The 24,867-nt window shown below is 45.5% G+C and overlaps 1 protein-coding gene across 1 annotated transcript in view; it reads right to left on the bottom strand.

The window, feature by feature from the left end:
• The window catches only part of SLC24A3 (solute carrier family 24 (sodium/potassium/calcium exchanger), member 3), a 461,500-nt gene that overhangs the window by 20,385 nt on the left and 416,248 nt on the right, over window positions 1-24,867 (bottom strand). The window contains exons 9-15 of the mRNA XM_012657205.1: window positions 22,830-22,883; window positions 17,249-17,382; window positions 15,254-15,414; window positions 14,240-14,501; window positions 7,737-7,903; window positions 4,774-4,888; window positions 3,588-3,700 (exon numbers count right to left, since the gene is read on the bottom strand). Of these exons, the coding sequence (XP_012512659.1) occupies window positions 3,588-3,700; window positions 4,774-4,888; window positions 7,737-7,903; window positions 14,240-14,501; window positions 15,254-15,414; window positions 17,249-17,382; window positions 22,830-22,883 (1,006 nt within the window). The remainder of the gene's footprint in view (window positions 1-3,587; window positions 3,701-4,773; window positions 4,889-7,736; window positions 7,904-14,239; window positions 14,502-15,253; window positions 15,415-17,248; window positions 17,383-22,829; window positions 22,884-24,867) is intronic.

The following is a 24,867-nucleotide window of genomic DNA, read 5'->3' as shown; positions in this document are numbered from 1 at the left end:
CCTCGCTTGAGTGAGGCAAAGACATAAAGTGTAACCAAAATGTGTGTACCCTCATAATACCCTGAAATAAATAAATAAATAAAATAAAATAAAATAAAATAAATGTTTCTGGGAGATGGACACAATTGAAGCTCTTACTTGGGTGAGGCAAAGGCAATATATGTAACGTTAACATTTGTACTCCTGTAATATGTCGAAATAAAAAAATTAAACAAAAATGTTGAACCAATGGTTTTTCAAGTAAAAATATGTTTTTTGAGGCACCAAATTATGAGGCTACTCATGCCCTCATGTGTCAGCCTAGATCTGAAGTGTCCCTCTAACTCATGAAATGTAACTGTTGGTAAAGTAGTTACCTATTGGCTAATGCAAACACAATGGAAGATCTAATCGTGGGTTCCCTTACATTCAACACATTTCTCATGGTTCGAGCATGTACTTGCCCCATACTATGTACCACGAGGAAGATGAAGCTTCCTGTGGTCAGGATATGAGGCTGTCATGAAGCTTCCCCGAAAACCCAGGAATGAATTTGAACAAATTAAAATGTAAGAAATATTGTCATTTTCAAAAACAATATTCTATATAACGATTCCAACTCTGAGAAAAATTATCTAAAGAAATAACTTGAAATGTAGACCTAGCTTTATGCACAACTTTAAAACCTATATGCTAATGTACAAAGATGCCTGTAGCGTCCTTCCTTAGAACAGTGAAAATCTTGAAGTGACGTAAGTGTCCAAGAGCAGCAACAAGATTAAATAAATTCTGAAATATTCCTCTACTGTAATATTAGGCCACCTTGAAGAGGATGTTTCTAATGAGATTTTAAGGAAAACATGTTTGATATAATAAATATAGAAAGCAACGTACAAAATTGTCTATAGAGAGTGATCTCAGCTACATAAAACAAGCTAGGAAAATAAAAACATGCTGAAACATTAACAATAGTTATCTACAGATTAGACTACGGATGACTTTTATTTCATTCTCTAGAGCTGCAGTGTCCTCAGGCAGCCATAAGCCCCATGTGGCTATATAAATTTATATTAATTAAAATTTAAAAACATTTAAAAATTCAGTTCTTCACTTGCCCCAGACAGTGATCAAGTGCTCACAATTCACATGTGGCTGGTGGCTACGATATTAGACAGTACAGCTATAGAACATTTATTTCCATCAGTACAGAAAGCTCTATTGGGAAGGCACTGCTTCAGAGTTTTCTGTAATTTTCTATAAGCTACATGAGTTACTTTTATGATCAGAAAAAAGTTAAAAAGTAAAGGTTCAGATCAGCCATTTGGAGCAAAACCCTAAGAGATGATTTTAGCACTGGCAAAACAGAATCTAAGTGACTTATATTTTAAGGAAGCAACAAGACAGCTTTAATGAGAGAGTTTAAACACAATCAATAACTTGCTCTCAGCTTGAGTACAGAAAAGATGTGTTAACTGAAGGGAGGTAGTCCACATGTGGCCCAGAAAAAGGAGCTCTAAGAGCCAGGATTGGTCAATGTGCCCAGCATGATCAGTAGGTCGCTCAACTTGGTGCCCTGGTTGGGTGGCAGAGAGATAGCCCTACAGTACAGGCAGATGTATCGGACAACGGCAACTCGACAGCGCCAGTAGAGCGCTATCCAGCAAATCCCTCCTGTTGGATTCTACTCTCACCCAGATAAGCCAGACTGTAGGACAGCTTGTGTTCACTGCAGCCCGCTCCTCTTCCTGGGCACACAGCTAAACTAATGACTCGGATACTTCTTGCATCTAAGTGGGTATATGTAACTTATCTGGACAGTGGGATGGGGACAGATGGGATAGATGCCACTTCCAGGCCTCATAAAAAAAATGATCTACATAATACTCCATGCCTTTGCTTTCTCTGCTTGCTTTGTGGCTAGAGGAGAAGGACCCCAAGACGGCAGAACCACATGACAGAATACATCCCGATCCCTGAGTTTCTGCTTGGAAGAATCCACGGGAGCTGCTAGAATGGGAACATCACAGGGGAATTTGGGAAAAACAAACAAACAATAAAAAAAACAAACCTTGTTGAGCTACCCCAGTGAGAACTGGAGTTGTTTGTAATATAGTAGCTAGCAATACTTATTCTGACAAATACAATAATAATTTGCCTTTCTATGTGAAAGGTGTAAACGCAGCAGGTCTGGTTATTTAATCCCTGCATGCCTCCCAGAGGAGCCTGGAACCATGGCCAACCCTGGGCCAAGCCCTGAGAATGTGGCCTTTGGAATGTTACTGATTGATGATGCTGTTTTTTACACCAGGAGCAATAGGACATGCTATACCAGCTTGTCAGGATTGTTCAGCAAACTTTATGACGTATATCTGGTATCTGTGCTGGGGCTCTGAGATTCAGTTATCATAGCTGTTCCTGTAGCAGGACTGTGCCTACCTGACCAGGCCTCCCTAAAAGCCTCAGACTTCAGTGGACCTCCCTGGACAGAGATGTCTCCCACATGTCCCCATACTTCAATGCTAGAGAGAGCAAGCACATCCTGCGTGACCTGGCAGGGAAGGAACTGAAAGCCTGCACCCGACCTCTCTGGCTTCTCCTGATGCCTTTCACTCTCCCACTGTTTTTAATCCATATCCTCTGCCGTAATAAACCTCAGCCATGAATATAATCTGCTGCTGAGTCCTGTGAGTACTCCTGATGAATCACTGAATTTGAGGATGGTCATAGGACCTCCAAAGTAACTCCCATGTAAGATTTTTCTTCAAAAACATAGAGAACGAATCATCCAAAATAAGTATGCTTTCTGTCTGGCCCTTATATATCTTACCATTTGTCACTAAAATCTATTGACCCTGTAGCCTAGACATCAAACTCTTGTGAATTTGGCTGATGTGAGTCAATTGATAAGAGCCCGACTGACCAAAGTCTCACTCTTGAGCCTGCAGAACTCAGGAAGGTTATTTGGAATCCTGTGACAACCTGTGGATGGCACTCTTTCTGTGGCCAACCTGGAGTACATCTCTTCAGTGTCTCTCTTACCTGCATCACTTAACATATAATACGATGAATCAAGTACACTAGAGCAGGGGCTGGCAAATGATGACCAATGGGCCAAATCTGGCCCACCAACTGTCTCCGCATTGTCCATGAGCGAAGAATGCTTTTTACATTTTTAAAGGGTTGAAAAAAATCAAAAGAAATATAATAGGTCATGACACGCAAAAATTATATGAATTTCAAATTTCAGTTTCTATAAATAAGGTTGTATTGGAACAGCCACACCCATTTGGTTATTTATTGTCTATGGCTGCTTTCCTGCTACAATGGCAGAGTTCAGTAGCTGTGATAGAAACGCTCTGGCCCACAAAGCCTAAATATTCACTATCTGGCCCTTGACAGAAAAAGTTTGCAGATCCCTCCTCTGGAGTTCTGAATGTCCCCACAAGCCTGACTTAGGAAGGATCTGGGCAAGGAGAATTTGTTTCCCCTCAACTTTACTATTTCTACACCTCCCTCCTTTGCCCTGAGCAAAGACCCAGTGGCTAAGGCCATTAAAAACAGAGTCCGTGTAGCTCTGGATTTAAGTAGTCATGGAGAAAACCACTTACGTAAGATCCGTAATCCACAGCCAGGGTCTGTAGAGCCCAGGGGAGACCCAGGCCGATCAGGATGTCAAAGACGTTGCTCCCAATGGAGTTGGACACGGCCATGTCCCCCATCCCTGCAAGGACAAGAGGTCACTCAAGTGAGAGAGGTGATCCCAGGAGAGGGCAGGGCCTCACACGGGACTCTCCCAAGCCTTTGGTCTGATAGCCAGAGAGTAGGTTTGCTAGCCCACATATTTAGTTATTGTAAAACATACAAATACACATTCTATGGAATTGCTGACCTTTCCTTCACACACGATCACCGATTAAATGTAAGTGATCTGAAAAACCAAGCATGGTTCCAAAGATTCTAGAGGTTTTGCAACATCCTTATAGGAAGGAATAAACATCAGTTCTATAAGCTTATGCGCCTGCCAGCCCATGCACTCAGTGTCACCTTCCAGCTGCTCTGCACTGTATTCAATTCTTCTGAATAATCGAGAAACATTATAAAGATAAGGTAATCAGTGGAATTTCCTGAGGACTTGTGGAGGACGCTTTGCTAAGTTTTGTGGCTACACAAGTTTGTTTGAAACAAAATGCCCTACATAGATCCTTGGGTGCTGGGGCAGGGCACAGCCACCTGGGCATCCATCTGGGAAGGTGACCTGTGAGCTTGGTGTTGAAGGAGGGAAGGATCTGTCACATGCTGAAAACGAACCTCTGGCAGCTGCCACATTGAGGGTGCTGCAGCTGGGTAAGCCTTAGGTGTGGGGTCTGTGCTTTCTAAGCCTCAGTTTCCTTAACCACGAAATGGGGGGTACTGCTTCATAGAGCTGTTATTTAAGTCACATAAGACAATGCACATAAAGTGCTTTACTCAGCAAAGGTTAGCTATCGGTATATTTATTACTTCTTTTAATAATAGAAGGATGGTAATACAACCTCCAGAAGGGGCTGTGGGTGCTACCCAGAAACGTGTCTGCTTTCCTCAAGGGTGGGACCTTCTGGCTGGTTTCTCTGTTCTTCTGATTCCAGGAAGCCCTTTGACCAACGTGGCATTGAGGTCACCCACCCCTCCTTCCAAGCCCTGTTAATTGCCAAGCAGATCCCCAGGGAGGGAGGCTTTCCTTCTTCCCTCCCTCCCTCCCTCCCTCCCTTCCTTCCTTCCTTCCTTCCCCACCCCTGTCGCCACTGCATGTCCCACCTTGTCTGGCCACTATGAGGCTGGCCATGCAGTCGGGCACGCTGGTTCCGGCGGCCAGGAATGTGATGCCCATGATGACGTCAGGAATCCCCAGAGTGTAACCAATGATCGTGACCTGGAAGAAGCAGGGAGAGACGGTGAGCTGAGAGCTGCCACTTGCCCATGGTTCCTCTGATGGAGACTCAGAAAAGGGTACACTCTGGGCCGTCTCTCTCTGGGGGTGGGGGAGGATGCGGGGCGGGGGGGCAACGTCTGCTCTCTCTGTCAACACAGAGGGCGATGACGTCGTGAGGATACGGACCCTGGCAGCAGGGCCAGGATGGTGCCGTCACAGAGCCCATGCTTGGCTTCCAAGAAAACACTGGTCTTTTCACTTGTTCTTTTCAGGTGAGTTTGAGAGAAGGCAAAAGGAGTTTCTGGCAAAAGACAATACTGGGACAGAGTCTTTGAACTCCAAATGGTCCCGGGAAACCCAGAGTGGATGGCTGCTCTGCTGTGCTTGGAATCTGAGCATCCATGTGGGGAGACGCACAGTGGGAATTTACACGAACTGGGAAGGGCTGGATTTTACACCCCGCAGTCTTGTGGGAAAAGCCATACCAGCTTTTCCTTTCCTCTGTTCCTCGAAGCTTGGTAACAATGTGGTGGTCCTTGTCAACACCGTGGTCTTCACAATAACTTATGTTTATTTAGTCCTCAGGCCCTGGGCTAAGGGGTGTTCAGGGGTTTTGCCGTTAACTCACGACAACTCTTGGAGGAAGTGCTTTGCTATTTCCACCCTTCAGATGAGGAATCTGGGCCCAGGGAAGCACGTGCCCATGTCCCACGCTGCCGGCGAGCTAGTGAGTGCAGCGCGGTGGGGCCCACAAGGCAGACAGGCGCACTGCCGAGGCAGCAGCTCCTCTTGCACAGGAGGGGTTTTGCCAGAGATGGCGACAGATGCTGCCTGAGGCCTTGTTCCCATTTATGTAACTGAGCCCCTTCCCGCCCCCCGGCTTCCTGATGGGGAAACTGAGATGACAGTGCTAGTGAGACAGATGACCAGGGAGCGGGTGGCAAAAGAGGAAAAAGCGACAAATGCCCTATGTGTGGGCCTAAGAGAAGATAACTTGCGAGAGCTGAGACTATTAGGTCATTGTAGCATGCCACTTGAGCTCCTTCCTTCTATAAAATTACAAGAGATGCAAACCACATGTTGTAAGGAGCACATTCTTCTCGCAGTTGCTCCTGGGCCAGCCGTTGAAAGAGACGCCTACGCAGGAAACCCCGACTTCACTCCAAAGGCCACGCTCGCACCTTCTCTGTCCAAAGGCTGGGGCTGTGAGTTAAATCCCCTGAGGGGCCTGGCTTGCCCCCTTTCAAACCAGAGGATGCACCTCATTTCCGTTCAGAGCTGAGCTTAACCTGGGGTGGCCTCAGGGCCTTCTGACTTCCAGCCTCCAGGGAGGAAAGCGAGATGCAGAAACACACAACGTTTCTATCCCGTTGCTCCGGAACAAATGCGGTGACGGCATTCTGGCCAAGCCTGTGTTTCCTTTCTAACGCTCAGCTCAGCCCCTGCAGGAGCCTGGTTTGGCTCAGCCAGGCTTGGCCTGCAGAGAGCTCCTTGTTGTTGTCATGTGTGTGGTTGTGGCTGTGGGGTTTTGGGAACTCAGAGGGTTGGGACCAGGTCTCTTGCTTCTCTTTGTTTTCTCCCTCACTCCTGGTCATTTCTCAGGACTTGTTAGAGCCTCCACCAGCGGGGAAGGAGGTAAACAGAAGGACGGTGAACCTCAGATTAGTCAGGTCAGTGAGTTTGCTAAAATCACCAGGCACCCTGAGGTCAGTGACAGCAACACTATCCCCCAAACCTGGATTAGAGGTGGCACACAGTGCACATGTCAAATAAAAACGTACATGAATACTGGATGAGGGACAAACCCCTGGTTAAAAGACTTGAGTTTTAAAAAAATATATATTTGTCTATGGTATTGAGGCAAGGGACGATTATGAGTTAATCGTGTCAGGTTTACAAACTTGTTATTACCTACAAAAAGTCTTTTTCAGAAACTTTTTTTTTTTTTAGCTCTGCATTTAATTCTCTAGAATTTATATTGCATTTCTTTCCAACAGTCAAGGTAAAACTAATTTGGATTTGCATAATTTTGTCATGCCTTTTAATTTCTGCCCAATTCTAATTCTAATCATTTAGGCTTGCTCCCCAGTTAGAAAGCATAGGCACCAACGGGCAATACATTCTGGATGGCCAGGTTTCCTAAAGTGGCTTTGGGGCACAGGCTCTTTGGAGCCAATGCCAATCACTGAATGATTAGTTTGACCTCAGAAGGGACCCCTGAGCGGTCACCTAATCCAACGACCTCATTGTCTGGTTGAAGAAACTAAGACTCAGATAGGCATTTATCATCATGCCTCCATTCTTCATGCTCTTCCTCCCTGTCCTTTGCCCTGTGACTCTGCTGTCCTTCCCACCAGAGTGGGTGGAGTATATTCCCCCACTCCACCAATGTTGGGCTTGGCCAATAAAACATGCAAGAAGTTATGGTAAGTCAGTTCCATGAGAATATTCTAGGATGCACCTGTTTCCACATGCTCTCTTGCTTTCCCGTGATATAGCACGAGAAGAGCACCCCCAGTAGCCACTGGTCCAAAGGAGATGAGCAAACACTTGGAGTAGACATGGACCTAACTTGCTGTCTGAATCAAACATGACCATCCCGTAACTTGAGACAGAGCTGTACAGCCAGTTCCAGCTAAGATTAATCAATCTGAAGACATGGGAGCAGGAGAATAAAGGCTCTGATTCTAAACTAGTGAGTTTAGGGGTGGTTTGTTACACAGCTTATTACAGCAATCGCTGACTGATACAGTCACTGGGCTACAACCCCAACTCTTACTCCCCTGCATTTGAGTGCACTTTTCTCTCTAAAGAGACCTGGCCATGCCAGGGGTCTCCACGCACTCACCATCCACACCATCACGTAGGAGAAGGCTGCGATCCATAACGTGGACGAAGCGAATGTGACCATGAACCATTTCTCCCAGCGTGGCTTGTTGCAGTTGGGTACAGTGAAGTATAAGACGAAACTCAGGGGCCAGGTGAATGCCCATTTCACTGTTTCCAGTTTGCCAGCTGGAAAAATGGAAAAAAAAAAAAATCAGTTAGCCTTATTTCCTTGTTCTCTGCTATCCCCTGGATTGCTTTCCCCAGACCTAAATCTTATGGTCATGCTCTTCCAAAGCACTCAAATGGCTTTCCACCACCAACAAAACCTGATAAACAAAACCAAATGGAATAAAAAACATTATCCACTGCCCACCTGCTAGTTAGGTCTCTAAACGACAAGATGAGTCACTTCTGAGTAATACTGGGCTGGGGGGATGGTTTGGCAAACGGGCCAGGTGGGAAAATACGAGGAGGATACTCAGGACACAAAAGGCGCAGAGTGTGTGTATGTTTGTGGGGGGCTGAAGTGGAGGGTGGGGAGCTAGGAAGACCAGCAGTCTGCGCGTTCTCCACGTGGTTTGGTAACTACTTTTTTCCCACATAATAAAGTGGCAGTGGACACAGCGCCATCTAGTGGACTGCCTCCGTATCGACTGTCAGCACTCAGAAATCTTGGAGGACTTGAAGGCTTTCAAGATTGACAAAACCTTACTTGAGTGTTTGTATCTCAAGCTGATAAGGATTTGCAAATGAATAATTTCTTTCTGGCTCACCACCTGCTACCACGGACAAGATGATGGATCTGTCAGTGATGACTTACTTCTATTTTCTCTATGCGGAGTATTGTGTGTATCAGAGACACCCAGAAATGCTTATTTTGGTGCTAGAATGCTTAGTTTGCTTATTTTGCCATGAGTACCTTGTAGCCTCACATTTGACAGACATATTAGTCCTTGGCCTTTATTACCACCCTGTTTAACTGCTAACTCACTTCTGGAAAGAAACATGCATCCGCCTATGCACTCCTCACTTCAGTAGAGAGAAAGAGCATCTCCATCTTCCAGAAAGTCACCTCTGCCTCTTTCTAGTCAACTCTTCACCTCCTACCACCATAGATTAGTTTTTTCCTGTTCCCCAACTTCAAATAAATGAAATCGTATAGTATGTATAGTATAGTATCTACTTTCTTTTATTCGACATAGAAGAGTAAGATTTTTTGAGATTCATTCATGTGTCATCAATTCATTCCTTTTCATTGCTGTGTAGTATTCCACCCTATGAATATACTATGATTTGTTTATCAATGCTACTGTGGATGGGCATTTGGTTGCTGCCAGTTTTAGGGTATTACAGCTAAAGCGACTATGAACATTGCTGTACAACACTTCTTGTGAGCATGTTTCATTTCTCTTGAGTGAGGATCTAGGAGGAGAATTGCTGAGTCATAGGGTTGGAATTTATTTAACTTTGTAAGTAACTGCCAAACAATTTCCAAAATGATTGTACCACTTTAGATTCCCACCAGAGTTAAGGAGGTATTTTTTATCATAACATTTTGAACAGGAATTCATTCGATGTTTAACAAAATTTATTTCATGATTTTATATAAGTATCCAGTATTTATTTCATATATCTCTTATCAGTCTCCAAATAGTTTCTTAAAAAGGCATAGAGAAGTTACCTAACATCATTTCTAGCACTCTCTGGCCTCTCTCAGATGACCAAGGCAGTGTCTACAGGGGAAAGTGAGGCTCTCTCATCAGACAGTGTTGGGTTCTGGTCCCTGCTCTGAGGCTTATGAATTGAGTGACTCAGTTATTTACATTCTTAAGCCTCAGTTTCTTCATCTGTGAAATGTAGACACAGTAACACTGAGCTCAAAGATTTTCTGGGAGAATTAAATGACATGATATTGCAACAGGCCTTCTACATGGCTAATGCCTTCATAAGGAGAGAGACTTGGTTACACATCCTATCAAAGATCACAAAGAAACATATGAATAGGAAGAGAAATGACTTTAATTTGGCTCTTTGAAAATGAAAAATTCTTCAGAAAATAAAAAAAGAAGAAAAATGAAGTCAGAACATACGACTACATGAGCTTGGAAATAATATTGATTAGATAGAGCTGCAAGGAGCACATGTTAGTGCCAATGAATTCTAAGCTTTTTTCAACTGTTTTCAAAAGTTCTGACTTGACACTGCAAGGGCATTATATCTGGGAAACATAATTTTCAATGATATATATGCTTTCTTTAAGTTATTGGCCCCTTATAGCAACAACGACCTTAGAAAATTCAATGAAGTAGAAATTGAATGAGTGTGATCTGAAATATCTTTAAATGTAATACAGAAGATACAACTCCTTGAGCAAACCAAGTGATACAGGAAGGTGCTTTTGAAATGATTTTGAGGAGCAGGAACCATCAAATGAAGATTATTCATGCTTTAGCCAGTCTTAATTTCCATTGCTGAACAAAAGGGCAAAAACTGTTTCCTTTCTCTTTGAGTCAACAGCATTTCTGGACAGTTTCCCACATTTTGTTCCATTACCATTTGGTCTAAATAGAGCAGCAGAGGGGACAGGCTTAGTAATCCATTTAACAAATATTTATTGAATGCTCTCTATGCCACTTTGTGCCAGGGACTGCTCCAGGCACCGGGGGGGACAGCAGCGAATTAAGGAAACAGAACTCCCTGCCCACAGACCTGATGTACCTGCGATTACGAGATTTCAGCCAGCCCCAGAGGGGCAAAGCCGGGGCATGAACCAGGGACTGGGAGCAGGACAGTGTCCCTCTGCATAGGACCCGGCTTTGAAAAGCAAAAGGACTTGTTTCTAAATTATTTTCCAAAGTTTAACTCTATTGGAGACAGAAAGAGTCATTGCACAGTATTTCAGACCTAGACCTAAATATATTAATATATATTTGATCTGATTATTTAGGCCATAAGAATGTATATTGTTTTAAAGTGGAAAATATAGAAAAAATATACTTTCCACTTTGGAAAACGCTTATATTTTGGTTTCCTTCCAGTCTTTTTTTCCCCCCACGTTAGTGTGTTTACCTATATACACATGACAGTGTTTCCTTTTCCTGTCCGTCAACCGCAAGGCTTTCTTCACTCAAGAGAAAAGAGCTGCACATTTATAAGTACATATGTACATAAGTATACCAAGCATAGGTGGGTATACGTGTTATGTGTATATAACCTATAATATGGTATTTGCATATAAAACATAAGTATGTTAATATCTGTGCATATAGTGTGCATGTATACAATATATTAAGTGAATACAATACACACACCCATGTTATATGCATACATTATATCAATCATAAATTACACACTGTACATATATGCACATATATCTGTTCCCACATAATACTCACATACTCCCCAGGAATGATTTATTTGTTAATCATACCCACTACGGTCAAGTCCTGGAGAGAAGAAAGCACTGCATCTGGGTGCCAGAAACACAGGGTGCCCACGCCTTGCAGGGTTACTGTGAGAGGGCAAAATGTCCTCATCACGTGGACGGACCTTTTTCAGGCCAAAGAAACTTAGTTGGAGAGGAACTCATCTCTGGGTCCCTGGACTGAACGCTGCCAGCTCTCGCTGGCCTCTGCTGGCCTCTTCACCCTGAGCAGGGGCTGCCTGCCCAGGGAGGGGCCTGGCTGGGCATTCGGTCTTCCTGCCTTGTGAAATGGAGACCCTCATTCCAGGCGTGGGGTTTCTCTGCAGCTGGTGGAGGGGAAGAGAGAGTGGTATCTGGGCAAGCTGACTCTTCATTTCAGAGGCAGCCCCTGGCTCTGAACCAGGCCCTCCTATGTCTCAGAAGACGTGTGAAGATTGCTGCGTGCCTATAGGTCTCTAGCCCTTCAATGCTCCTGCTGCAAGTGTGGGCCACGGGCCAGCAGCATCGCTATCACCTGGGGGCTTGTTAGAGATGTGGGTGCTCTGGCTTTACCCCAGACCTCCTGAATCAGAACGTGCATTTTATTAAGGATGCCCAGGTGAGAAGGGCTGGTGGAGAAGAACTTGGACTTCTGCCTTCTGTCTTGGCAGCTCAGGGCCCTTGAATGACAGAGATGCCAAGGGGTGGTGGGATCACACAGGGTATTGTCTCTCCTCTCCTCTTGTGCTTTGGGAAGGGCTCAGGGTACCTGATGTGGGGTTCCTGAGCCTCGGCTGCAGGACTGTGTGGGAGTGGCATGCCTGCCACCCTGTCTTCTAACACACGGGAGCCAAAAAGGCATGGTGGGAAGGTCAGAGGCCTCCACCATCTGAAGCCTAATCCCAGTGACCCAGAGAGCGGCGAGCAGGAGCTTCAAAGACCTTGAGACCCCATGGTCAGGTCTCATCCAGGAGAGAAACCGGGACAAGGGATGTGAAGTGGACCCTTCATCCCACTGAGTAATGAGGCCCAGGCGTGGGAGCTGGATGGTTTCATCTCACGCATGGATCATTCTTTGTCTGCCTGGAGGGCTGCACCTGGGGATTTTGGACTTTCCAGATGCCAACATAGCAGCTCATGGACCCTTCATCTGGCTTGACTGTTTCTTTAATCAGTGAAAGAGGTTAGCAACTCTGGAGCATTTTTGGAGATTAATCATGGTAGGCCAATGGCAGACTCCAAAAACAAAGGTTGAGTAGGCAGAGTTCTAGACACGGGCCCCCAAGATTCTGAGCCCCAATTCTCTGATCCTGGAGTAAGATAACCTATCCAACCCAGGACTGTGCCACGTTGACCCTCAGGTGGTGAGATCATGCAGGTACCCTGATCTAATCACCTGACCTTCAGAAGCAGAAGGGGGAGCCAGAGAGGAGTGTGAGAAGGACACCATACCCCCAGCTGAAGGTGGTGGGGGCCCTGTGGCCAGGGATACAGGTGGCCTCTAAAAGCAGTGAGCAGCCCCCAGCTGCGGCCACAAGGAACTGAACTCTGCCAACAACCTGAAGTGCCTAGGAATGATTCTGCCCAGGGCTGGAAGGGAACATAGCCTTGCCCACACCTTGATTATGGCCTGGAGACTCTGAGAACCCAGCTGGACTTCTAACCTACGAGACCATGACCTAATCAGTGGGTGGTGTTGGAAGCCGCTGGTGATGCTGCAGTCTGTTATGCAGCAACAGAAAACAGATACAAGAGCTTACAAGGGAGGAATGGAGTGTTTGGTCATTTAACCCTTAAGATGTTTTTGTCCTGGTTGACAGGGAAGAAGGTTGCCAAGAAATATATCTGACAGTAGCAAAATGGATAACGAGCCAGTATGTGTTATTTTCCTGTCAAGATAATGCACTTAGGAGTAATGATTTAACTTTGGGTGGGTGGTTAGGGAATTTGGGGACTGGGAATCTGGATGGATGTGCTCTAATTAGTTTTGGTGAGCACTTGATGAGGTTGAGATCTTAGATGTCCTGAGTGGGCGCAGAAGTCTTGGTCTGAGTTTTACTTGCTGTCCCCTGGACAGGAAGAGGCTCTCCACAGGAGCATAGCAAGACCCTGTACCCCAAAATAACAAAGGATTCTGACACGCTGCACCCACACCCCACCATCAAACGGGCTTTCAAATGGATTAAGTGGTCCTTCTTCAGGCAGTCTGGGGCAAATTCCAACACCCTGGAGAGGCTTCACATGTGAATCGAGCCTCACACACTAGACAGTGAATGTGAATTGGACCAGTGTACTCTTTCCTAAAACAGCCAGAATCTTCTGGAAGTTCTAGGAAATAGGCAGCATTCTTTGGGGTTGGTCCATCTGTTGCGATAATGGGTGGGTGGGATGACAAGGCTTCTGGAAAACCAAGTCCTTGTTGGAGGCAGCAGTCATGGGGGAGGGGAAGGAAACCACCCTGGTGGCTGAGGTCCTGAGAGCTTTTGCAGACTTTGAACTTCCCCCTCCCAAGGTCCCAGGGAGATTCCCTTAGCCAGCCCCACTGGGGAAGGATTAGGTGGGGCTGGGATGCTTTTGCCCAAGTCTGCATCTCCTGCAGCCCCTGCCCTGGAGACAGCAGGTAGTGAGAGAGGGAGGGACCTGACTGGTGGTAAGGGACAGTAACAGAGAAGAACACAGGGCACTGGGCTGGCTTCAGGTGTTCTCCAGGGGTGGCTTTGGCAGGAGAGCTCCCTGGCCAACCATCACAGGATGGGTGGAGGTGAGCAGGTGACTCTCCCCTTGATCGCCAAGCTGCCTTGATGAAATGGGTCACGTTCATTTCCTTCTTAGCACCTACAGGCCCCACAGAACAGCTAAGAGAGGACTTTCCTTTCTCCATGAAATGCAGTTAGCCAAAGAGCTCAAATTCCAACCAATGATCATGTGCCACTATCTTGGTCATCCCTGGACCTTCTACAGCAGAGTCCTGCCCACTGTAGAAACTTAATATACATATTTTTATGTTCATATAGAAGTATTTTTAGAATCGAATGGTGCAAAGATCATCCAAGTCAAGGTCATCCACTCAGTGGCCTCAAAATAGCTCCCAACTCCAGCCCAGATATAGGACCTCTTACAGGGGGGGTCGAATGGCGTGTATGGTCCTTCATCATCATCCTCATCCTCCTCTTCCTCCTCGTCATTCTCGTTGTCCTCATTCTCATTTTCTGTTTCGTTGCCAGCCTCGGCAACAACATCGTCCCTCCGAGTCCCGTTCACGCCCCTGTCTGGTGCACTGCTGGGCCCTGTCCCGTTCTCCACAGTGTGCTTAATTGGGATTTTGATGGCCACCTCGGATTCCCCATTGGCATAAGCCCTGCTGTTTATCAGTCTTTGTCTCTGGAAAGAGAAAGACACACTCTTACCACTGTCAGAGGGACAGCAAATACCTTACACCCAAAACGAGCTGTTGGGATCTTTCCCAGGCAGCTAACGAGGAGATGAAGACTCTGGAGTCAAGGGATTCCTCAAAGTGATAACCAACTCAGACAACTTCTGACTGGGAGAAAAGACTTACCTTTCATGACCCACTGGAGCTTGCAAATCTCTTTAAAGAAAAATTCCTATGTCTAGGACGTGCACTTCCTTGATTCTTTATGCACTGGAGTGTTAACCTTTTTCCCCAGACTGTAGGTGTCCCTTGGTCCATATGTGAGAAAGCCACACAACTGTGTTTGGACTAGTGTATCAACAAGGCTGCACTCCAGAGAAAAGAATACATGGGAAAATTCAGGTTAGAGACTCTGGATTTCTTTACACTAAGGTAACCTTTAGTTAGCAACTACTTCTGCGCAGGTTCACATCAGGGGGCTTTATGCAAAAGGAAGAATAGAAGAAAAAGGTAGGTAGAGAGCACAAGGGAGTTTTTCTCTATAACTGGGAGCTAGATGTGTCTCTCAACACTTGAAGGGAAGAGCCAGGACCGGGAAGCACAGTTGGCCCAGGGAGCAGAAATGTTGGGAAACGGCTGAGGGATGTTACTGTGTTCAGCTACAAGTTAGGTGCTGCTTCTTCTCAGACACGAAACGCTCTCTCCTTCCCGAAGTTCCCCACCCCTGTCCAGTGTCAGTGGACTGTCCTTTCCCAGATACCTCATTGATCAGCATGCGGCTGGCCATGGAGAGCCGGGTCTTGGGGGGAAAGTGGCTTGTGATCATGATTCGAAGGCCAGCCTCCGAGAAGGAAAGCTGGTGAGGGTAGGCCGACAGCAGCTCGTCCACCATGATCACTGACGCTTTGCGGTGGAAATTGGCTAGGGAAGGGAAAACAAAATAAGATATCACGGAGGCCAAGAGCAGGGAAGAGACATTCTTTCTTTCCTCCCTTTCCTTCTTTTCCTTCCTCTCTCTCTTCTTTCCTCACATCCATTCATCCATTCATTTATCCATCCATCTACTCACCCACCTACCCATCTACCCTTCTTTCCTTATTCCTTCCTTCCTTCTTCCATCCATCCATCCATCCAGGGAGGGTTGCAGTGAGCAAAATATGGAGAAGACTCAAAATATCCTTTCTGAGGGTCTTAATATAATAATAGCTCTTTTGCAATGACTTGAAATAATTTAAGCATCATTCATTGACAGAGTATGAATGAAGAATAACGTAAGAGAATTCCTCCCTGTCCTCCAAGGATTCTTTTCCCATCACTCAGAGCTGGAGCACAGGAAATACCCCAATAAGCTTTAGTGACCCTTTATGCCCTTCAAATGCTAGCAATATTCATACAGGGCTGTCAAATGCTGCAGAATTGACTTCAGTGCAATGTGGAAGACTTGGGGGAATGTACACATTTTCTCTGCCCAGCCTATGAGCAGAGCCAACAAGGGGGTGGCGGAGTGAGATGTCCACATTAAAGAGGGCCAAGGTCAGAAGGGGATGGGGACAAATCCTGTGTAATGATTTGCTGGGAGGACTGAAAAAAATGTTCCCTCAAGGCCCAAGCCCCCTCTCTGAATGAGCACACAGCTCACGGGTACCTGCCACAGCATCTCTTAGTCCTGGCTCCTGTTTTCCAAGCCACTAAAGCATGAAATGATCTCTGGAAACACTGACTAATATTAGGTAGCTCTTTTTGGTTCCCTAAGAGTATTCCTTTTATGGTTATAGACTACCCAGAAGAGAAGAAACTAAATAAAATCCTCACGTGGAAGGGTACTGAATAACTCTCACATCTTTTGTTAAACATACATATAATCATTTGGAAAAATATATCAGGCATTTGATTTACAAAATTTAATAATTACCTGGAGATTTCAGAGATATCTTTGAAAATAACCTGTGTATTTTTCTAATTTATTTTTCTGTTTCTCCTACAAAACAACCATATGGGACCAAGAAGAAATAAACTCAGACGTTTCAAGAGGAAAGTGAAAAAATATTAAATGAAAAATGAAACACATTCCAGGCAAAATTAAATAATAACTTTCTATGTTCCTCCAAGAAAGAAAATATTATTTATCAGAGAGCACTATATCCTCTCTCCCTTAGCATAACAATTGCTTTGTAAGACTGTTGAATATCAGAATAACTTTGAAAAGTAATATTCCATCTCCGTTTGCAGCTTGGAAACTGAGTTAATGTAGCCTGAAAGTGAATTTGGATGTAGTAACATGCTACTACTAACACTTGCCACTTACAGAGCATTGCACTAAACTCTTTTATATGTTTATCTGCTTTGCTCATTACAAAAATGATTCCCATTTTTCAGAAGAGAAAACTGAGGCTCAGAGAGGTAAAGTAACTTGTTTCATGGTCACACAACCAACAGGTGACAGAGCTGGTACCTCAGAACTCATGGTCTCCTCTCATTTGCCCTCCTGTCCTCAGTTCCCTGTGTCACTGCCAGCAAATGTGCCGCCTGAGACTGCCCAGGGGGCTTTCTGAGCTGGCTCATTCCCAGGTACCAGACTGCCCCGTGATGTACTGGAAGAGAGGTGGGCGGAATGGAACCTTCTGCTCTCTCTTGGGGCCGACAGTGTCGTGTGCTCTCAGGGGCAGCAGGGACACGCTGTGTATGGCCATGACACTGGGCAGATGGGCTCGTACTCCAGCACTTCTTTCTCAGACACAGGTATCTCCTTGGTTACCTTTCTTAAGTAGCACCACAGTTGCGTCACAGTTGCTGCTGTCGTCAATTTCAGCATTGTTGGCCAAGCCGTTGACCATGTTCCCAGCACCTTTTGTCCTCCTTTCGAAGCACTGATGTATGCAAGCATTGTATCTGAGCAAAGCAGTCAGTGGAGACAGTGCGTTAGCGTTTGCCATTCCTGCGTTTCCCAACTCACACCCAGAGCTCCCGGGAGCTCTCCCTGTCTCGATGCACTATACGGGACCCTGTACCCCAAGTTATTATGGCTCTTATTGTGCCAACCCATGTCCTCTCAGAATATACAACCTGTCCCATTTCCCAATTTAAGAACATATGGTAAGTGAAAATAAAACCGTCATTCTATAAATAAATCGTGGCACGCCACTCTCTTTGCAGCCTCGCCCACGTCAGTGGAGGCTGAGCCCCTGCCTGTGGAAGGGCTGTGACAAGAGTCAGCACAACGGTCAAGGTCTACTTCCTCTGGGCCACATCCCCAGGGCCTCTGAGGTTAGGGACCAGCTCAAGGGGGAAGGAGAAGGTGTCCCATCCATCCGATACCAAGGGCAGTGGCTGTGCGTGAATGTCTGCGTGCTGCAGGCTGGTCGTCAGTCCAGGCCTCTGTGTGTCTTATTGAGGTCGCAGGCTGGGATTCCGTGAATCCGTATTACTACTGTGCCTTAATTCCAGGCCCAGTGGGCTCTTGGCTTTACAAAAAATCTTTGGCCTATCAGTCTCCAGAACGATCAAGTGAATACATCGTGCAGCGCTTCTTACATGCCCCCGCAGACTTGTGTTGGAAGACAGAAGCTGATACAGGTTCCTAGGATACTTTTGGCAGGTGAATGTTCTGGTGATCGAGTCCCTTTATCTTTAGTGTTAAAAGATTCCCATAGAGTAATCCTGGAAAACTCATGAAAACTCACGGGCAAAGACAGCCGGACACAGTTGCTAGGGCACTGGAGGCCACGACTGCTTTTGTCCCCACTTGGAGATCTAAAGGCCTTGATGGTTTACTGGCTGTGGGACAAACCATTGAGATAACCCCCCAGCTTGACCTCCAGCCCCGCATGGGAACAACAGCCAGGCATGGCGACTCTAACCTGCCAGCCGAGAGGCCACTTGACCCGTGTTTCTCTTCCTCTCTCTCATCCTTTTGCTTCTACAGACAGGAGGCTCTTTGGAGTCCCTCCCTGCTGTTTCCTTGTCCCTGATTCTTCAGTCAGTGTAGCTCTGGTGGGGATTGGCCTATGGGGACGAGACTGCTGTCGTGGTAGAGACAGAAAGGCCCTCTGTGGCTGGAACCTTCTCATCTATGAGCCTTTTCCTGCACTGCCTGGGAGGCTGCAGTTCTTCCCATGTGGCGTGAGGGAGAACAGAAAGCAAGTCAATAGCAGTGGGTGCTGGCTGTACAAAAGGAAGTGGGCAGGCCAACCCTGGAGGACTCTCAGTATTCACAAGACATAGGGCCCAGAAGGAGAACATCACTATTTTGCAATTCTACTGAAATAATGCGCCCAGATATTGAGCACCACAGAGAGAGAAAGGCAGACAGACATCAATATGCCTTGTGATGGCAGAACTCACCAGCACTTGGGACACGGTCTAGCCTGAATCAGGTCAATTACTGACATATGGGAAACCCAAAGGACAAAGGAACAGGCTGAACTACACCACGGGATGTAATCAGCGATTTCCAAACCGCGGGCAGCTTTGCAGAACAGCCAATCAACCTTCCTCAAAAAACAAATTACAAGGGGGGGAAAAACCCATACATACAGCACAGAGGGGGAATTTATAGATTAAAAGAGATCTAAAAAATGGAGCAACCAATTATTAATATAATGAGTGAAATTTATTTGGATTTTGATTTTAAAAACATTTATGACATTTATGAGACTAAAAGAAAACTGTAAAAAATGACATTTATGAGACCATTGCAAATTTGAACATTGATTGGATATTTTATGATATTAAGGAATTAGCATTAATTTTAGGTATGATAATAATATTGTGGTTATGTTAATAAAGAGTCCTAAAGGAGTCTCTAGATACATCTAGAGAATGCCAGACATATACTGGAATTTTTATGGATGAACTAGTATGATGTCTGGGGCTTCAAAATTATATGCGGAGAGGGAAGTGGATCCAGTGCGGATGCAACAACTATAGGTTGATAGTTGTTGGGGCTGGTGACAAGCACATGGGGTTCATCATACTATTCTGTGGACTCTTGTCTATATTCAACATTCAAATTAATGAAAAGATCTCCCTAGTTTCTAGAGTCAACAAGAAGGACTAGAAGGAGAGAGTCGGTATTTCTGTCATCTTGACTTAGAATCCGTTTCCCCCCATAGACACACTGACTTAGAGGAGGGTTTGCTTTCTTTGAGATGGGATCTCACTACGTTGCCCAGGCTGGTCTCAAACTTCTGGGCTCAAGTGATCCTCCCACCTCTCGCTGGGATTACAGGCATGCACCACGAATAAGGGGGTTTTCTTTTAAAGTACAACTGTGTATTATACATTTATTGAGGTTTGGGTAACATAATAAGGATACCATACAGTGAGGGCTTTCTCAAAACCAGACACTGGGTTAATAACTTACCTAAGCTGTCACATTCCATCCTCATAAAAAACGCTCTGAGGTAGAAACTATTATTAATCCTATCTTGTAGAAGAGGAAACTGAGATTCAAAATGGCTGAATAGCTTGGCCAAGGCCCCATGACTAGTCAGTGGCAGGGTGAGATCTGTTTCTGGGGCTGCATGTGAGGCACTTATTCTTAACCGCCAGAACGTATTGCCTCATCTGGTGAACACAGCCCAAAGAGATGGCCAGGATGTACAGAAATAAGTCCTTGCCAAGGCCAGGTATGCCTCATTCTCCCTTAAAGTTTCTACCTATGTGGCCAATCTGAAATTGCTTTTTGACCTTCAGACAGAAAGTTTAAAGTCGTTTTAAGGCTCTCCACCCTGGAGGCAGCTGATGATTCTAATATATGCTGGTTTTTTAACTGCTGTTGCTGTTTTATATTTTTAATTGAATGTTTTAAATTTTGTGCTTGCACCCCGAAGCTATTTTATTGTGAAGCATGCAATTTTATAAATCAGATTTTATGAAACCCAATGATTAAAGCCTCTGATTGCAGAGGGGGATGGCTAAAGAACAGAGATTTCAATTTAGAACTTAGGACCAGAATTTATGCAGAAAATTTCACGAGTGCAGTAGCTTCCACTCCCGGTTTTATTTGTGTCCTGCTGGTTTGCACAGCTGGAATGCTGGTAAAACTGAGGCATCAGCAGAAACACACCTCATTAGCTTCCACATTTGGTATGGTTGGGGGAAGAGGAGAGGATGTGTTTGCTGTGCTGTCTTAGCGTCCACATGTCCTGCCAGCAGCTCACGGGCTTTACTGTGGCTCGAATGGGGCAGCAGTAGCATGTGAGCGAGACTCCTCAGCCCTCCTTCCCTGTGGAACAGATCTGGTTGGGAAGAACACCTCATTCTGGGAAGCCCCTAGTGAATTCATTTTGGGACATACTTTCATGAACATTCAGATTCAAGACCCAAGATCCATGTTGGGCATGTAGCAGACACTATGTGACAATTCTCCCTGAGTAATTGATTAATCCACCTTTGGGAACACAGACTTAGAGCCTCAAAAAGATTAAAAAAAAAAAAGCTGAAACAATCCCACAGGAAACACTGTAGGAAGATGTGCATATTGTTTGAGGCTTCCCCACTATATAATTTTGCTATTTGGGGCAAGGAAGAGCAAGCTGGTTGCTTCCATCTTTAAAGGATTTTCCTTCGGAGGCTAGTAACTTTGGAAAGCCTTTGGGCCAACCCTGGTTTTCATGGGATCTCGTCTATTGGTATTTTTAAATGGAAAGTGATTAGTTCTATGGTGCACAACTTCCAGTTTCTTCGTCAGTTATCATGAGGTACTACGGTAATGCCACACCAGTTTAAGTTTGGATGAGCCCTACTCTGGCAACGCCCTTCTCCAGCAAGCCCCAGATATTGGGTCTACACTGACCATTGGACAGCTCCTCTGGCACGTGTTGGCCACCATAATGAGCAGACTGGCAGCAGATTGAACAGTCCAAACTGTTCAAACCCTGGACATCAGCCAAGCCGTGTCCTCCCTCCATTGTTCCTATGATGTTTGCCAAAGTCCACACTGATGTTCCCAAACAGGTCTCTCCATCACTGGTGGCCAGAATTAACTTTTGTCAGGACTCAACAGTAAGGAAACCTTAATGTGTCAATTCCAGACTGCTACCCGATATGTCCAAACTGGCAATTTCTGATAGCTTTCTACTTTCTTGCCTCCTAGAGAAGGCAGTCACTCCTGAAGCCACACAAGCTGGCGCAAGCTAGCTTGGGCTGATGTAGAGGAAAAGCAACAGCTCCTATCCAGGCAGGCAGCTACAGCACAGAACATCTCTGCATAAATTTAGAAGCTCCTTCTCTCAAGGATACTTGGCAAAAGGTGAACCAGTAGGTTCACAACAATGGTACTGACCTTTCACTTCATGTATGGGAAACATCAGCAATATGATTCTTAATATAAATAATGAGCTGCCTGGACTCCAGGAGGGAAAAGAACATATAATGTGGTGGTTTTAAAATATACCAACATTTCTTTGACACGCTTCCCTTTGATAGGTGACTCAAGACCCTTAACTGTAGGCTGGACTTAGTAACTCGCTTCTAATAAACAGAATATGGTGGAAGTGATGGTGTGTGACTTCTGGCACAAGATTATAAAGGTGTTGCAGGGCCCTTCTTGCTCTCTCTCTTGAATCACTCACTCTGGAGGAAGGCACTCAAGCAGCTCTAAGAAGGTCTCACTTTCTCCCCACATGGGCTGAGCCCCCCAGCCAAGGGCCTGCATCACCTGGCCAATTGCGTGTGCCATCTTGAAAGAGGGTCCTACAGCACCAGTCAAGGACATGACGGTGGCCCTGGCAGATATCTTCTGCAACCTCATGAGAGACCCTGAGCTAGAAACCGCCAGTTAAGCTGCTCCTGGAATCCTAACTCTCAGAAACTGTGTGAGATAATACATGTTTGTGGTTTTAAGCCACTAAGTTTTGGTGGAATCGTGTTACATAGCAATAGATGATGAACATGACATGAATAATGGAAGTCTGCAGATATTTGGTCTGTGATTTTAGTTGCCTCTTATCTAGTGCTCTTGTCCCTCTTCCCTCACCCTCTATACAAGTGTAACTTACTGAGTTTTACCTCCTTTGTGTTATAAAAGAGAGTCAAGAAACATCCAAAAGCTAGGTCGTCAGATCCTGAAGAAGGATCAAGGGTTCTAGAAAGTTCTTGAATGGAACATTAATCTTTCAGTCTATCATCGCATATGGGTTAGAAAGGTCACTGCTATTGGTTCTAATCAAAATTATAGTGATTCACAACAGGCTGTGAGGAGCCACGTGAGTCTGTGATGGGCTTTGAAAAACCAGTCGGATGCCCACCCCATTCACCATCCTCTCCCACATTGTCCATAATGTTGGATGTAGGAAACAGTTTTGGAAAACAAATGAAGAAAGCATTTTACTTACTTCATGATGACAATGTAGATAAGATACATCAGCACAAGGACCAAAGACTCCCACCTGCGTACAAACCAAGAACAGTTAAGGGAGGTCACCACAGATAGCCGGGCGACTCGCCAGCCTCCCCTCTAAAGACATGTTTGATGCAAACAGCCAGGATGGCAAGGAGAAGGCAGAGGGTTCCAGAGGTTTCCTGGTCTGTAGATACTCCCTGTGTTGCATACAGCTTTCAGCCATGTTCCTCTTTCCTCCCCTCCTAACGGGAAAATGCTCCTTCCTCTCTGTTACTTGCTCACCTAAAAGAGGTCTTTGAAAGCAGCAGGCCTTTCCTACATACTACTGAATAGGGGCCTATGTGTGTAAAACTGGCCACAGTTTAACCATTCACTGAAATTAGGCAGATGTATTTGCAAAGGGCAAACTAAAACTAGAGGAATTGGTGGGGGCTCCTGAGGGGCTGTTGGACATACAGGAGGTGGGCACAAGGAGTGGGGGAGAGAGAGACAGACAGACACACAGAGAACCAGGGCAGGGAAAGTGCCAGTGGGACGGATAAGAAGGAGTGAGTGGGAAAACAGTCAGGAGGAAGGAAGAAAAAAATAAAAGCCACTGGAGTGTGCCTTGAGCTTCTGCTAATTTGAATACCTCTTCTGTTTTTTTTATTTTAGTAACTTGCAGCTAGAAAACAGGAACTTGTTTTCTAGGCCCCCCTCGAGCTACAGAATTAAATTAGCTAATTGAGGGAGTAATCTTGGCTTCGAGAGAAGGTCACTGGAGAATGGCGTAAGGAGGGAATCCTGGGTTATGCTCATCCTTCCTTTTCTCTTTGCAAATTCCATGTCTAGAGGTTGACCCCAGAGAATATTCAGTCAAAAGTAAAAAGCATGCATATTCAAAGGCTTTTTTGCCGTGGCATTTATAAAAGGAGGAGTTGAAAAGAAGCCAGATGGTTATAAAATGGGGGACAGGCACCTAAAGTGTAAGTAGATCCATACGATGCACTACCACGCATTAAGAAATATTACGCAAATACGTCTGTGTTTAGTATAGAACATGCTCATGAGGCACCACTGAGAGAAGAAACCAGGGTGCCCAAATCCCTCCAACTTCTGCCATGTTTCTTGGCTTATCTCAGAGCAAAGCTGCTCGAGGGGCTGCGCACACTCCATTTGGTAACCTCCCGATCACTTGGTAATGTTCTCCAGTCTAACTTCCACACCCCTCGGTCCCCTGAGTCACTTGTCAGGGGCACAGTGACTCCATCTACACCAATCCAGGGATGGATGGCTGGTTGTCTGTCGCCCTGTTCAATTCCTCAGTAGAATCTGGATGTTGATCATCCACATCCTTCCTCAAATGCTCTCTTCTGGCTTCCCGCAGCCCACACCCCTCGTTTTCTTCCTGCCCCTAGCCTCTCCTTCTCCATCCCCTTTGCCTCCTCCACTCCTCAGTTCAACCTCTAATGACTGGACCATCTTCTCTTTATTACCTATACTTCCTCCCCAGGTGATCTCATCCTGACCTATTGCTATAAATGCCAAATACATGACAACGACCCCAACTTACACACCCTCTCCAGCTCTGTGTCATTCATACATCCTCCACTACCAATTTGGCCTCTCTACCTGGAAGTCTAAATGCACATCAGAACAGAATTCTTTATTCCTACTTCCTAGCCTCCTTTTTTTTTTTTTAATTTTTTATCCCACGTTTTGCCATCTCAGTAAACTGTACCACTGGCTGCCCAGCCAAGCCCCAAGTCTGGAAATCAGTCTGGAGCACTCTTCCCTTGTTCCCTCACCCATCAGGACTCCATGTCCAAAACACTTCATAAATTGTCAGTTTCTTCCCTCTCTAGCGCCATCTCCTTGGTTCATCTTCATTTCCGCCTCTGAACTGGTTTCCTTGATGCTATTGCATCCTGTCATGGCTCCACTTTTAATTGCCTCCAGAAAGCCTTGGAAAAAAAATCAAAGGTTCCCCTTTCCTTGAAAAATATGGTCCTTTTTTCTTCTTCTCCAAACCCTCTTGTGCCTTGCTGTGT

This window comes from Propithecus coquereli, unplaced genomic scaffold (assembly GCF_000956105.1).
Source record: "Propithecus coquereli isolate 6110/MARCELLA unplaced genomic scaffold, Pcoq_1.0 Scaffold533, whole genome shotgun sequence".
NCBI lineage: Eukaryota > Metazoa > Chordata > Mammalia > Primates > Indriidae > Propithecus > Propithecus coquereli.
This window is presented reverse-complemented; position numbering and strand designations above follow the sequence as displayed.